The sequence below is a fragment of the Lutra lutra genome, chromosome X (assembly GCF_902655055.1).
Source record: "Lutra lutra chromosome X, mLutLut1.2, whole genome shotgun sequence".
NCBI lineage: Eukaryota > Metazoa > Chordata > Mammalia > Carnivora > Mustelidae > Lutra > Lutra lutra.
In genome coordinates, this window is record NC_062296.1 from 46423847 (window position 1) to 46438103 (window position 14257).

General features: G+C 40.8%; 2 protein-coding genes across 2 annotated transcripts in view; one reads left to right on the forward strand and one right to left on the reverse strand.

Moving 5' to 3' along the window:
• The window catches only part of PGK1 (phosphoglycerate kinase 1), a 20495-nt gene continuing 6238 nt past the window's right edge, over positions 1–14257 (forward strand). Inside the window, exons 1-6 of the mRNA XM_047715334.1 lie at positions 1–189; positions 5958–6008; positions 9307–9462; positions 9571–9715; positions 13107–13210; positions 14024–14143. Of these exons, the coding sequence (XP_047571290.1) occupies positions 125–189; positions 5958–6008; positions 9307–9462; positions 9571–9715; positions 13107–13210; positions 14024–14143 (641 nt within the window). The 5' untranslated portion in view covers positions 1–124. The remainder of the gene's footprint in view (positions 190–5957; positions 6009–9306; positions 9463–9570; positions 9716–13106; positions 13211–14023; positions 14144–14257) is intronic.
• TAF9B (TATA-box binding protein associated factor 9b) overlaps positions 13389–14257 on the reverse strand; it is an 18329-nt gene continuing 17460 nt past the window's right edge. The window contains exon 8 of the mRNA XM_047715336.1: positions 13389–13416. The gene's annotated coding sequence lies outside the window, so the exon portion shown is untranslated. The remainder of the gene's footprint in view (positions 13417–14257) is intronic.

Sequence of the window (14257 nt, forward strand, 5' to 3'; positions counted from 1 at the left end):
GAGCGGTAGGCGGGGCGGTGTGGCCCGGGCAGCTTTCCGCATTCAGCACGCAACTGGAGCGCGAGTCGGCCGCGTTCTTCTCCAGTGTTTCGGCTCTCAGCCTCGTGGCCCTTGTATTGCCAGGATGTCGCTTTCTAACAAGCTGACTCTGGACAAGCTGGACGTGAAGGGGAAGCGGGTCGTCATGAGGTAATTCTACACGTCTGCTCGTGCTTCCCTCAAGGGCTTGGCCGCAGTCTCTTCGGCCCGAGCCAACTTGCTTCCGCTCCTGCCCAAAGTTGCTCTTAGTCCCCCGCTCGGCCCCGTGGGTTCTGAGCCTGCAGAGTGAGGCTTTCCACCATTGTGGTCGAGGCTTTGCCCCAATTTCACGGTTTCTGTCCTCCTCGTCTTCGCCCGGAAGGGGAGCCGTTTTTGCCCTTTGCTGGTGGATCCGCCGAGGAAGGGCTCAGTTCTGGCTCAGATGACCCGTTTTGCCCTATTTCCTATTCCTGAAATGCAGTTCTGTCGCCTCCAGCTCCCACCAGGCGAGGTGAGGCCTAATGCTTAGCCTTCAAATTCCTAGGCCCCAAAGAAGGGACCTTGAAAGGTCATGTGGTTACTTTCCCTTCCCCCACCGCCCTGGATCATCCTAGAGAGATGAGAAATGGCACAGATTTTGAAGGTCCCTGCACAAAAGGGAGGTTTTCCCCAAAAGATGTTGATTTCGATGTTCAGGAGTAGGACCCCCTGAAACATGGAGGATGGGAGGGTGAGGAGGGGTGGGGCACACTGAAGGATACTCTGCAGAGCTTATGTAACAGGCGGCACCGTTGGACTACAGGGCATGGGGTTTACATCAGAATGGTGACACATACTGGCTAGTGGTAGAGCAGCAGGGCGTGGGTGCTTTACCGTGCTGTTCTTCAACCTCACCTCACAGAAGGCAAGAGAAGCAGGATAGTGGAGGTGAGGATAGGCTACCCATGCACTTGGGGGTCTTTTACTCTGCACGTGTGGATCCTGGTCACTTACCATGGGACTCCCTTACATTCCAAAATTAGCAGTGTGGTGTATGGAGCTTTTACATTTATCATTTTGGTAACGTGTGGTACATTTGCAAGCTAGGAGCAAAGTGCAGGACAGTTGGGTATGTAACTGATGGGTCAACTGTTGATAAACCTTGATAGGATCCAAGGGTGGCATGTTTTCTGGGTGGCAGGGCTTGATTGATAGCCTTGTGCAGCCCTGTCCTTTTTGGGAAGTGGTTGATAGATGGACAGGCATGTGAATGGTGTGATCCAGCCCCTTTGCCAATTGGGGTGGTTCAAGTGAGGGCATCTTTTGGATATTAACAGACACACAAGGTTGTAGGGAATCTCCCTTCACCCTAGGCTTAAACATAGGAGGGCACTCTGAATTTCAGAACTGTGGGCACTGTAAAAGTTAATGCAGTTCTACCCTTTTCTCTGATTTTATCATGGACACTTTTAGTTTTGCATGTCGCTGCCTCTGCCTTGTTGTGGAAATAGAACAACTCAGCAGCTTATGGCCCTGAGAAGCGCTTAGTGTCTACATTTTCCCAAATGACCTAGGTATTTGCAATCTGGACGTAGTAGTAATCAAAGCCATCCTAGTACTAGAAAAGGGCCCTTTCCACCCCTCAGGTGATCTTAAGAGAAGGGATAGATTCTGTGAAAAACAGGTCAGGTGGACATTGCCATGTGACTGGATTTTAGGTTTTTAAATTATCTCCTCCCATCTTTACTGGGCTCAATGCTGACCTGTCCAGATACACCTGCTGAAAGATCAGAAGTGGGGCATCACGCTGGTCACCTTCCTGCAATTGCAGTCTTGGGCTTTATCTTCTCAGGGGAACTGGTTTGAGGAATTAACTAGGCTGACTGGGAGTGGGACTTGAGGTGGTGTTTATCTTTTTTCTCCCTCTGTACTTAATATGAAATACCTTGCTGTCCACGGGCTCAAAGTTTCATTTAACACAGATTAACCTTGAGACTTGACATGATTGGCCAGTCCTCTTTTGCTGTTGGAAAATTACCTGTCCAGGGTCACCAGACTAGCAAATTGGTGGCAGAGCTAGGACTAGAATTTGGGTCTCTTTGACTTCCAGCCAGATCCTCTAATTACTCAACATTGTAAAAAGGGCAGTCTAAAAAAGACTTTTTGTCTGCTGAAGGTTGCAATCAATATTTTTTCCCCTGAAATCTGGATAAATTCTGTTTATTTTGCCTGGGGACAGGGAGTTACTTTTTCCCCTGATAATGTATCTCTTTTGAACAGAGTCAAATTTTGTAGGATTTTTTGGAAGAGCCTAGGCAGCTATACCTTGTCAGCACAAATTTCTTTTTGTTTCAGTGCCTTTATGTGGTGGTTGCTGGCAGTGTTTCAGAAATAGGGTCTCCTGAGTAATGGCTACTTCACTTGCTTCCTTTTCGTCCTACAAAAGAGAACTCTGATATCTCTGATGTTGGTGTTACCCAAGTCTTCAGGATCCTGCTTTGAATTGCCAAGGGAAACAGACTGATTGGTTGAGGGAACTTTAGTCAGAAACCTCTGACTGGGTAATTACCAGGTTCCACCTCCATTTTTTTTTTTTTTTTTTTTTTTGGATTCCAGTTGACTTGACCGCCTTTTCAGTATAACTTCCGGCTTATTTTTGCAATGTCATTTCCTTCCTTCCCAGCACGGATTGCCAGTCTTACTCCTTTGGTGACTGGTGAAGCACTTCCCTTTTTGCTTGCTTCCTCCACCAGTCTTCTGTTTTAAACCTCACTGCTTTTCTCTAACCTGTTCTAACCTGTTAAGCAGCAGCTCTTGATGCAGTGGAAAAAAAAAAATGGAGAGGAAAAACTGAGCAGAGAAGTCCTTAAGACACCCATAATACCCCAATCTTCCAGTTGGGGGCAGTGACCCAAGGGTAAGCATGGTACTTTTGAGAGCTTTTAATGGGAGTGGGTCTGGACCCCTGAGATTTCAGGTGACAGAGACTTGATATTCTAACTAAATGAGCGTTTTTAACAATTTGTTTTAAGATAATTACAGATTCACAGGAGGTTGCAAAGTTAGTACAGAGAAGTTTGTTCACCCAGTTTCCCCCAAAGGATACATCTTACAAAATTAAGGAGGTTGCAGAGATAGTACAGAGAAGTCTTTGTTCCCTCAGTTTCCCCCAGTGGATACATCTTACAAAATTAGAGTACAATATCAGAAGTAGGAAGTTGACATTGGGACAAAGTGTATAGTTCTGTGCTGTTTTATCACATGTATAGATCCGTGTAATTTCTACCACAAGTTACAAAACTTATTCTTTTCGTTTGAGCATCACCAAGACCTTCCTCTTTCTGCCTCTGCAGAGTCATTCCTCTGCCCTCAACTCCCTTCATTCCATCCCCTGGTAACTACTGATCAGTTTCCTGCCCCTAAAGTTTTGTCATTGCAAAAATGTTACATAAGTGGTATCACAGTATATAACCTTTTGGGATTGGCTTTTTTTTTTCCCCACTCAGTTTAATGCCCTCTAGATTTATGCAGGTTGTCGCTTCTCTATATTGCTGAGTAGTACTTCATGATATGAATGTTGCATAGTTTGTTTAGCCATTCACCCAGTGATGGACATCCAGTTTGTTTCTAGTTTGGGGCTATTAACAAATAAAGCTGTTGTGCACATTGAATATTCATGGACAGGTCTTGATATGGACAAATGCTGTCATTTCTCTTGGATTAACACCTAGGAGTGAAATCACTGGATCATATGCTGAATTCCCAGACTGGTTTCCAAAGCAGGCACACTATTTTACACGAGTGATCAGTTTTTCTGCATCTTTACCAGCATTTGGTGTTGCCATTATTTTTTTATTTCAGCCATTCTGATAGCTGTGTAGTGAAATCTGAGTTCATGCCTGAAGCTAAGGCTCACCAGTGTTTAAGGGAAGTGGAAAAGGAAGGGGTACAGATTTTATATAGAATATAAGAAGTAGAATGTGTAGGCAAGGGCAGTTTCTGTGGCAGAGTCCTCAGGAAGGAGAAGCTAAAAGCAGAGCTGTTGTTGATAGTCTAGGAGGTGATGAAGGGAGATAAAGCACAGGCAAAGAGAAGTCCAGTTCTCATCAGTAAGGTATGTTATATCGGCTTGCATAGATGTCACAGATTCTTGACTTTTTCTGCACATAGAATTTCCTCCTTGTAAGGGCTTGGGAGTAGGGAATACTGAAAAGGGTGGCTTGTGCTTAGCCTGTCGCCATTAGCCCTTTTGACCATGGGCCTTTCTGGGAGGCTGCAAGAGGGAAAATGACAACAAGTAATGGGATACTCTGTTCTCTTCAGAATGTACTTGAAGGCTGGCAGGGGCCTTGTTTGGAATATTTAGAGAAGATGCTTAGAATCAGAGTGAGGTAGCCTGAAACTGAAGAGTGTATTTCTTCAGAGGCATACTGCTTTTATTTTTGAAGACTAAATTAAAATGTTTGAATATAGACTTATTCCCTCAGCCCGTCTTTAGAAAGGCATCTCTTCAATGAGGTAGGTTGGAGTAGGGATATAGGAAATTGGTGGTCGTCTTTATAGGTCTAAGGATGTTGTAACTGTCTGCTAGGCCTCGAGCATTGGCAGCAGTCTTCTCCACTAGGTCATATCTTCCCTTAGTCCCCTTAGCATGTGACTGTGCTAGCTGTTTTTGTAACGGTGGATTGTGTTTACAAAGGCAGATTGATGCCTTTTAAAACACAAATTACATTTTGGAGAAGCATTAACACATATAATAGCTGCCATTTGTATGGCACCTATTGTGTACCAGGTACTCTTTTAAGCCCTTTACAGATCACGCTAACTCATTTAATTCTCACAGTAACACCGTGAGGTAGATACTATCATCCCCATTCTGCAGATGAGAAAGAAAGCATTTAAACAGGATCTTGGCAGGCAGCTTTTAGACCTAACAACTAGCTATCACACGTTGTTTTCAGTTAGATTGAAATAGGCTGGGCTTCCAAGGAGTTCAGAAGGGGGAAGGAAATTATTGGTTTTTAAAAAATGGTAAAAGGTGAGAAAGGAGAGACTGCAGTAAATTACTGCTTGTGCCATCCTGATCACTTCTCTGCTAAATTGTTTGTCAGGTAGGCAGGATCACATGTTCCACCCTCTCCTCTCAGGTTTTATGAAAGAAGCTATCTTATTTTTATTGCCTGTGTTTTGCTTGAAGAGTACTGTGTGAACTTGGTCTTGGACACTGGTTTTTTTTTTGGTCATGAGGCCCCAGGCTTTCTTCAGAAAGAATGATAATCTGTTGATATGTTTTATTTTCTAGTCATTTTTTTTCTTTTGAGTAATATTAGTTAGCTTCACTAGGACCCAGAAATAATATCAAAGGAATCACAATCAAGATAATGTTCCGTAATTACCCCTTATCCATTCAGCCTCCATTATTATTAGATACTGTCATACTAGGTCCACATGAAAATCTTTTTAGGTGGAACTGGTTTTCCCAGGTTTTGAGGGCTAGTTCCTGTGAAGTCAGGTTTGTTTTTTATTTTTAAAAATTTTTCTTTCTTTTAAAGTATGAGATACATACCTAAAAGGACACAGATCATAAGCTCAAAGAATTACCACAGAATGAACACATTTGTGTAATCACCCAGGTCAGGAAATACAAGAACCCCAGAAGCACCTTCTGGTGTCCTCTTCCAGTCCTCTCTCTCCCTCCTCTCACCGGCCTCCCCATGGCTAACTACTGTGACTTCTAATACCACTGATTATTAAGGTGGTTTTTGAACACCCATCATATTTAACTGGTTAAATATAATATATTTAATATAATTATTATATTAATAATATATTAATTATAATTATATTAATAATTATATTATTAATTATTATCTGGTTAATATAACTGGTTAAATCATATTTAACTCTAAAAATGCTTCTCCTAATCTTTGAGGGAATCTGAAACTTTGCTTCTTTTTTAGAGTGGACTTCAACGTTCCTATGAAGAACAACCAGATAACAAACAACCAGAGGTAAGGTCTCTGCTAAAACTTGAGTTTGGTTTAAGATGTGTGTGCCTGTGGGTATGTAGGATAAAATGGTTTTCCTTTCTTAGTGTAGAACTGTGTGGTAGCTTAAGCCATATATAGTCTTGGTCTTCCACAAACCCACTATGTGGTCTGCTTTCTTATGAGAATGTAGAAATTGAAAAAAGTCATTTTAAGTGATTTATTTTCTCTCCCTATTTTTTGAAAATTTGAAGAATTTGGGGTTATGTGTTTTTAAAAAATATCAGAGCTGATATTTGCTTCCCTTGCAAAATGAAGAACTGTGCAAGAGGATTTTTTAATATTAGTAATTTTAAGTTTATATGTATTTTTACAAGCCTTTCCACTTAATATGGCTCAGATAAAATCAGTTTTGGGGAATTTCGATACAAGGGAAAAGATTTCAGAAGTAGTATTTTCAGTCAGTTTAGGCTGTTCTAAATATCTTGACTCCAAAATCAGAAGCAGAAATTTTAAGTGATAGTATACTCTTGCTTTTGACTAGATTGTAAAGAAGGTTTAATTTTAAATTCCAGATGAGGGGTTTGAGCTGGAAAGGTTTGCTTTCCAATGATCTAGAGCAGTGTTGTCTAATAGAAATAGAATATAAGCCACATATAATACAGAATTTTCTAGTTGCCACATTAAAAAGGTAAAAAGAAGTGGGTGAACTTAATTTTAAGTAAACATTTTATTTAATTCAGTTAAGTCCAAAATAATCATTCAGTAGTTACTCAGGAAAAAATTAAATGGACATAAAACTTTTTTGGTATTAAGTCTTTAAGATCCAGCATGTATCTTCACAAAGCACATTGCCATCTGGACTAGTCATTATTCCTAGTATTTAAGAGGCACACATAGCTAATGGCTGCCTTATTGTATGGTGTAGGTCTAGACCCAGAACATTTTCAGATACTGGTCCCAGGGTAGAGAATGGCATTTTACCAAGTACATCCCTGTTGCAGCGTAGTAGAAGGTCTCTGTTTTGTACAAGGCATCTCTTTTTTCATTATTTTCTGCAGCACACAGAAGAAATTGGAAATATGCCTATCAAGGTATTTTATGAATTAAAAGCAGAGAAGCAGGTCTGAGTACATTTTTTTCATTTTCAGAAATCCATGGAGTTAACAAAAGGAAGCATTAAAAATAATAGAACTTGCTGATAAGGGATATCCCTGAAGAATAATTTCGTTTCTTTGGGCAAACTTTGTGTCTAATGAAGGTTTCTTCTTTATTTGGAATTAGTGAGTTTTTATATATGTCAAATAGCATAAGATATTTTAGAAACCTAACTTGGTTTTTTATTGTTCCATTGTCTGCTGAAATGTCACCTAATCAGAGACTTCCCTGGTCACACTATCTAAAATCCCCTTCACTGGGGTGCCTGGGTGGCTCAGTGGGTTAAAGCCTCTGCCTTTGGCTCAGGTCATGATCCCAGGATCCTGGGATCGAGCCCCACGTTGGGCTCTCTGCTCAGCAGGGAGCCTGCTTCTTCCTCACTCTCTGCCTGCTTCTTCCTCACTCTTGACTGCTTCTCTGCCTGCTTGTGATCTCTGTCAAATGGATAAAATCTTTAAAAAAAAATAAAATCCCCTTCACCACTGTTCCTCAATCATTCTTGTCTCTCTTTTTTCTATAGCTCTTACTACCACCTGATGACAAACACATACCCATATTTATGTGTATATACACATATATATGTATGTTTTTTATTGTCTCTCTCCATTAGAATTATACTTCATGAGAGTAGAGACATTTACTGTTGTATTCTCGGAATCTGGAAAGGTACCTGGCATAAGAAGCCTTCAATAAGTATTTGTGGAATAAATGAATGATTTCTTTATTATCAATTTCAGTTTCTTAAAGACTGGCAAAAATGGGGACACCTGGGTGGCTCAGTGGGTTAAGCCGCTGCCTTGGGTTCAGGTCGTGATTCCAGGATCCTGGGATTGAGTCCTGCATCGGGCTGAGCAGGGACCCTGCTTCTCTTTCTGCCTCTGCCTCCCACTCTGCCTGCTTGTGCTCACTCTCTCTCTCACAAATAAATAAGTAAAATCTTCAAAAAAGAAAAAAAAGGGCACCTAGGTGGCTCAGTCGTTTAAATGGCTGCCTCAGCTCCGGTCATGATCCCAGAGTCCTGGGATCGAGCCCCACATTGGGCTCCCTGCTCAGTGGAGAGCCTGCTTCTCCCTCTCCCTCTGCCTGCTGCTCTGCCTACTTGTGCTTTCCCTCTCTCTGTCAAATAAATAAAATCTTAAAAAAATCTTCAAAAAAAAGACTGGCAAAAATGGAAAGTTAGTATCAAGGTTATAACAAAAGTTTGACATGTTTAAAGGAAGTTTAATAATTTTTTAAACTATAATGTAGATAATATGACATTATTTAAACCATGTTCTATATAATGTATTTTTTCCTACCAGGAAATGTGCCTTAGGATCTGTAATGGGTGCAAAAAAGTTACTACATATTTTTAAGTTTTTCCTGTATTTCCTTTAATGGTGTCAGGATTGGGGAATTTTAGATTTCTTCCTCAGTCACATAAGAGGGATGTTTCAGGGGTCCCCAAGACACCTTCATAACTTAGTCATTCACTAGAAGGACTCATAGGACAGGATGTAGCATAGAGTTCTCACTGCCAAAGTTTATTATTACAGGGTACATGACAAGATCAGCAAGGGGAAAAGACATAAAATCTGGAGAAACCTATGCATGGGCTTCCAGTGCTCGCCCTTGAGCAGTGGAAACTGCAGAAGTTGCATGCATTGTTTTTGCCCAGAGAAGCTATTAGAGATTTGGCTTCCAGGATTTTTACTGGGAGCTGGTCAATGGGTACCCTCTGCATTGGAACCAACAAAATTCTAGACTATTCGAAGAAAGCAGGTGTTCAGTATAAATCACTTTGTACAGTCTTGGAGCAGTGTCCATTAGAACAGCGCATGTCAGATTTGAGGGACGACTTTGGAAGCCGGGTTTTCAGACACTGGTGAAGGGCCAACTTTGCAAGCAAGTCCTTCTAAAGATAGCAGCTTCAGTCCTGCTCTGGTAGATCTTCTCTGCATAAGCGGCAGAACGTGATGAGATTGAATAATCCTTGGTGGAGGGTTGGCATCATAACTGACTTCTTCCTCTGAACCTGAACCTGAGGACCATCACTGAGTTCCCAACAGTAAATCTGAGGGAATTTAGAGAAGAAAAGGGGCTTCATAGTTCATGAGGCCATAAATAAAACCATTCCCACTAATTCCTAGGAGTAACCTTGATCCCTGTCCCTTTTTCGTTGCAGAATCAAGGCTGCCATCCCAAGCATCAAATTCTGCTTGGACAATGGAGCTAAGTCAGTTGTTCTTATGAGCCATCTCGGCCGGCCAGATGGTGTCCCCATGCCTGAGAAGTACTCTTTGGAGCCAGTTGCTGTAGAACTTAAATCTCTGCTGGGCAAGTAAGTGCCAGACTCTGGAGCTGGTAGACTCTATGACAGGAGATGGCTGTGAAGCATGTACTGGTTCTTTCAGACTTTTCAGTTGTCTCCATCTCCTGCTCTCCCCAGGGATGTTTTGTTCTTAAAGGACTGTGTGGGCCAAGAAGTGGAGAAAGCTTGTGCTAACCCAGCTGCTGGGTCTGTCATCCTGCTGGAGAACCTTCGCTTTCATGTGGAGGAAGAAGGGAAGGGAAAAGATGCTTCTGGGAATAAGGTAGGGCCTGTGACTTCAGACATTATTAGGGGTGAGGGGGACTGAGTCCATGAGAGATTGAAGAATAGAGGTAGTTCATGTTTATTTTTTCCTTAGATACCTTTTTATTGAAGTATAGCATAAATATATATATATGAGATAAGGTTTATGTTTATTCATATAAAGGTTATTTTATTCATACATACGAATATTCATATATGAATAAATTAAAATACCTTTTATTCATATATTAAAGGTTATTTTAATATATATGAAAATCTTTAATATAAATGAATATGAATATATATGGGTATATATGTATATATATTCAAGCTATACGTTTATATAAATTTATTTATATTTATATCTATCTATCTATAGATGCATGACCTGATAAATTATCAGAGTACACACACACCTGCTATGTAACCACCACCTAGGTCAAGGAATAGAATATTGGCTAGTGTCCCAGAAGCCCTTCTCATGCTCAGATGTTTTGTAATACCTTTGAAAAATATGTGAATATCATTTGGGTATAAGAGTATTCAGTGGATGTGCTTTTGCAGTTGTGGGGTGGGTGTCCATGCTATACCAGGGGTTCTTCCTGCAGAGCCAGTTTCAGATTTTTTTTTTCTTTCAAGGCTGAAACAGTTTTTCTAAGCAACAGACCATGGTGTGTTATAGAAGAACAGTAATAATTCTTATTTAAAAGAGGGATTAACTTAATAGTTGAGCTTGGCACTCTTAAAACCATAAATTGAAATTTAGTGTGATAGAATTGGGATTTCCTTACAAAAGAATTAAGTGAGCAGAAAAAGTACTTTGTACTAAGTCAAGTGGAAAGGGACTCTGGGGAAATTGTAGTTGGGCAAATGATGGTCATGATGATATTGCCTTGGATTTTAGACTTTTTTTTTATGAAGTATAAAACATTTTTTTGAATTCCCTTTAAAATAAGGAAGTGCACATGTTGTCATCATTTTATAAAGAAATTTAAGTTTCTGAAAGGCAGTCATTTTACTAAAGTTAGAGGCAGTAGTGGTGTTGCTGGACTTTATATATAGCTCAGTCCATTAGATCAGTAAACTTCTATAAAGGGTGAAACAGTAAAATACTTCAGGCTTTGTAGGCAGTATAGTCACAACTGCATATGGTCTCTGTTGGAACTGCTCAACTACGCTGTTGTCATGCCAAAGTGACCATAGAAAAAACCCACCTAAAACAAAAATTAAAAGAGCAACCATAGATAATCCACAAAGTAGATTACTATGACCTGACAGCCAGAATTCAAATATTAAAAATAAAGCTGGCTCTTTGAGGATGATGTAGGATTTGCCTATGGGTAAAAGAGAAGCTGAAGTCATCCTTTAGAACTTTCTACCCTTAGGTGTTTTGTGTCTTGGGGAATAAGATTCTTTGAAGCTAGTATCTCAGTCTCCTGTTGTGCTTCTGGTGTTTCTTAAGGTCATTGGAGTACCTGCTTACAAGCAGTTTCTTTTCTTAGCGCCTTAGGCCCTGGTCTTGCCTTACCCTGCCTTTGGCATAATCTTGGTATAGTGGTAGGAGTCAGGTGCTGATCTCAAATTTGGTGCCTGTTTAGAGTGAAACTCACTTACACAGACTCTAGGACTTAGAAATGGTAGCAGATTGAGACAAAACCACCTATTCAGGAAGTGATGAACTAACAGTTCTAGTCTGTGACTTTTTTAGTTAACTTTACATTTAGTGTCTAGTGGCTTTTGATGCTTGGAATTTCTTGAGCCAGTAATAAGTTCAAAATAGATTAAAAAAAAAAACAAGGACATAAAATATTTCCTTTTTCCAGTGTGCCCACATTGGTCTTTTTTTCTTTTTTTTTTTTTTAAAGAAGAGGTTGTATACAGCACTGGCGTCTCTCTCTTTTTATTTTGTAAAGATTTTTATTTATTTATTTGACAGACAGAGATTACAAGTAGGCAGAGGAGATAGGCAGAGAGAGAGGAGGAAGCAGGCTCCCCATCGAGCAGAGAACCTGATGTGGGGCTCGATCCCAGGACCCTGGGACCATGACCTGAGCCGAAGGCAGAGGCTTTAATCCACTGAACCACCCAGGTGCCCCCCACATTGGTCTTTTAGGAATATTTTCTTTCTTCTAGTTATTGGCAGAACAAAACTGAGAAGTGGGTTCTGGTTATTAATTTCTATAGTGCCTGTTTCGTGAAGAGCTTCAGTTTGCCCCCATTTTTCCTTCGACAATTCTTCAAGGGGTTATCATGCCTTTTTAATAGGTGGGAAGATTTCAGGGACGGAGATCTATTTGCCAAAGGTTACACAGTGAATTAGTGTTGGAGTTGGGCCTAGAACCCAGGTGTTCTGCCATTTGGGCAGTATTTTCATAATAACACGGATTATTTTAGTCACCAGTGGCAGATGCTATTCCATTCTGGAAAGATTATGTAGGTTCTACAGTCTTTAGTTTTAGCATTAGTTCCCCTGCATTCTTAAGGTCACTAGAAGAAAATCCCTGTTCTTTGTGGCAACCTCCTTCACCTTGAAATGTAGGAGGATAGGAGTGGGCAGTGACTAAAAGGAACATTAGTTCTGTCCTGTATATTTTTCTGTGATGTGTTCCCCCATGCATCTTTGCTTGGTTTCTTTCTGGAGGTTTTTTGTTTATCCTGCCATCCTGCTTTATGTCCCCTTTTGGGTGGGGGGGGATGCTGGAGAGTGAGCAGACATTTCAAAGCCATAATGTTTTCTACTATTTGTTTCTCTTTCTTTTTGGAGAAGTGTATTTCTTGTTTTCTTAGATGCCTAACTTCTAGGGAATGTTACATAGAATATATACAATAACTTCTTTATATAAAATATATATATATATATATATATATATATATATATATATATATATATATATATAATTTTCTGAGGTCCTTTTCTGTTGCCATGTTTCCACCTGCCCTCTCTGTTCCAGCCTCATGAAGAATGTGTGTGAGGGCCACTTTCCCTTTGGAAAAAGGCCTTGGTAGCTAGAAGCTTGAGTCAAGTATAATCCTAACTTTTGCAAGGAGAATATGTTGAAATGAGGCTATGAGGCAAGCTAAGGAAAGGAAAAGATAATCTTAGGACTTGGGGAGAGGTCAGTGGGTTGTGATTAGCTTTGTGTGATTAGAGGTTAAGCCATGGTTAGGAATCTTCTTCGCAATTTGAGGCAGGATGAAGGAGAGCAGAACGTAGAAGGGACCAAAAGACCTAGACTATTTGGAAGAAGAAATAGATACTGTTGCTAGTTGTAAAAATTGCTGTCCCACTGACTCTGGGTCTTTAGAGATACTCAGGAGGACTCTTGGTATGAATTGCCTTTACAGTTGTATTCCTTGAAGCCATCAACATTTTCTGTGTTGGTTTTCTTCCTTTTTTTTTTTTCCTGCAGGTTAAAGCTGAGCCAGCCAAAGTAGAAGCCTTCCGAGCTTCCCTTTCCAAGCTAGGAGATATCTATGTCAATGATGCTTTTGGCACTGCTCACCGAGCTCACAGGTACTAAGAGTCTTTTTTTTTTAAAGATTTTATTTATTTATTTGACAGACAGAGATCACAAGTAGACAGAGAGGCAGGCAGAGAGAGAGAAAGGGAAGCAGGCTCCCTGCTGCTCGCCCAATGCGGGGCTCGATCCCAGGATCCTGGGATCATGACCTGAGCCGAAGGCAGAGGCTTTAACCCACTGAGCCACCCAGGTGCCCCCTAAGAGTCTTTTTTGACATTGAGCTAGGAGTATTCCTCTGTTTACTCAAGCAGCCCAAGCTCTCAGAACATCATACTTTGAGCTTCTATCTCTAATTGGAGCTGCCAGTTAAGACTGCGGTTCATGTTGAATATTCTTGGTCCTTATTGAGGAAATAAAAGGGAAAAATGTGGAGAATTGTGGAGCTTTTTGTTGAGCTTCAGGAAGAGGTTGCTCTTAGGAAATTTCAGGTAGAGCCCTCCCTTTGTTAATGAACATTGTAGGGTCAGAATCTTATGCTGTCTCTAGGAAGCAAAGTGAGGAGTCTTCTTTGGCCATTAGCTAACTGGCTGATTGTTTATTATGGTTAAACCCTTGACTTGAAGACTCAGTTGGGGTTTCTCCAGTCCTACTCAGGTTTGTTGCTTTTTACTTGTTCCTCTAGGCCGTGCCCTGTTAGTAAAAAACCTCGTTTTGTACCTCCATATTTTTGTTGGAATTTAGGGATGAAAACCGTGGTCTCCTGGAATCTTAAAAGTGAAAGTATTTCAGCAATAGGGAGATGGACTCTAGAATTGGGAGAATTGTTAAGGATTGACCAAAATTTCAGTGTCTCTGGTCTTTTCTAGCTCCATGGTGGGAGTCAGTCTGCCACAGAAGGCTGGAGGTTTCTTAATGAAGAAGGAGCTGAACTACTTTGCCAAGGCCTTGGAATGCCCAGAGCGACCCTTCCTGGCCATCCTGGGCGGGTATGAAGAACTCTTCAAGATCATGCTTTAAATAGCATGTTTGCCTGGTAGTAGGCCATGACTTGCGTGGCTTATTATGGTCAGAAAGCATAATTGGATGGGGTAAATAAGGAG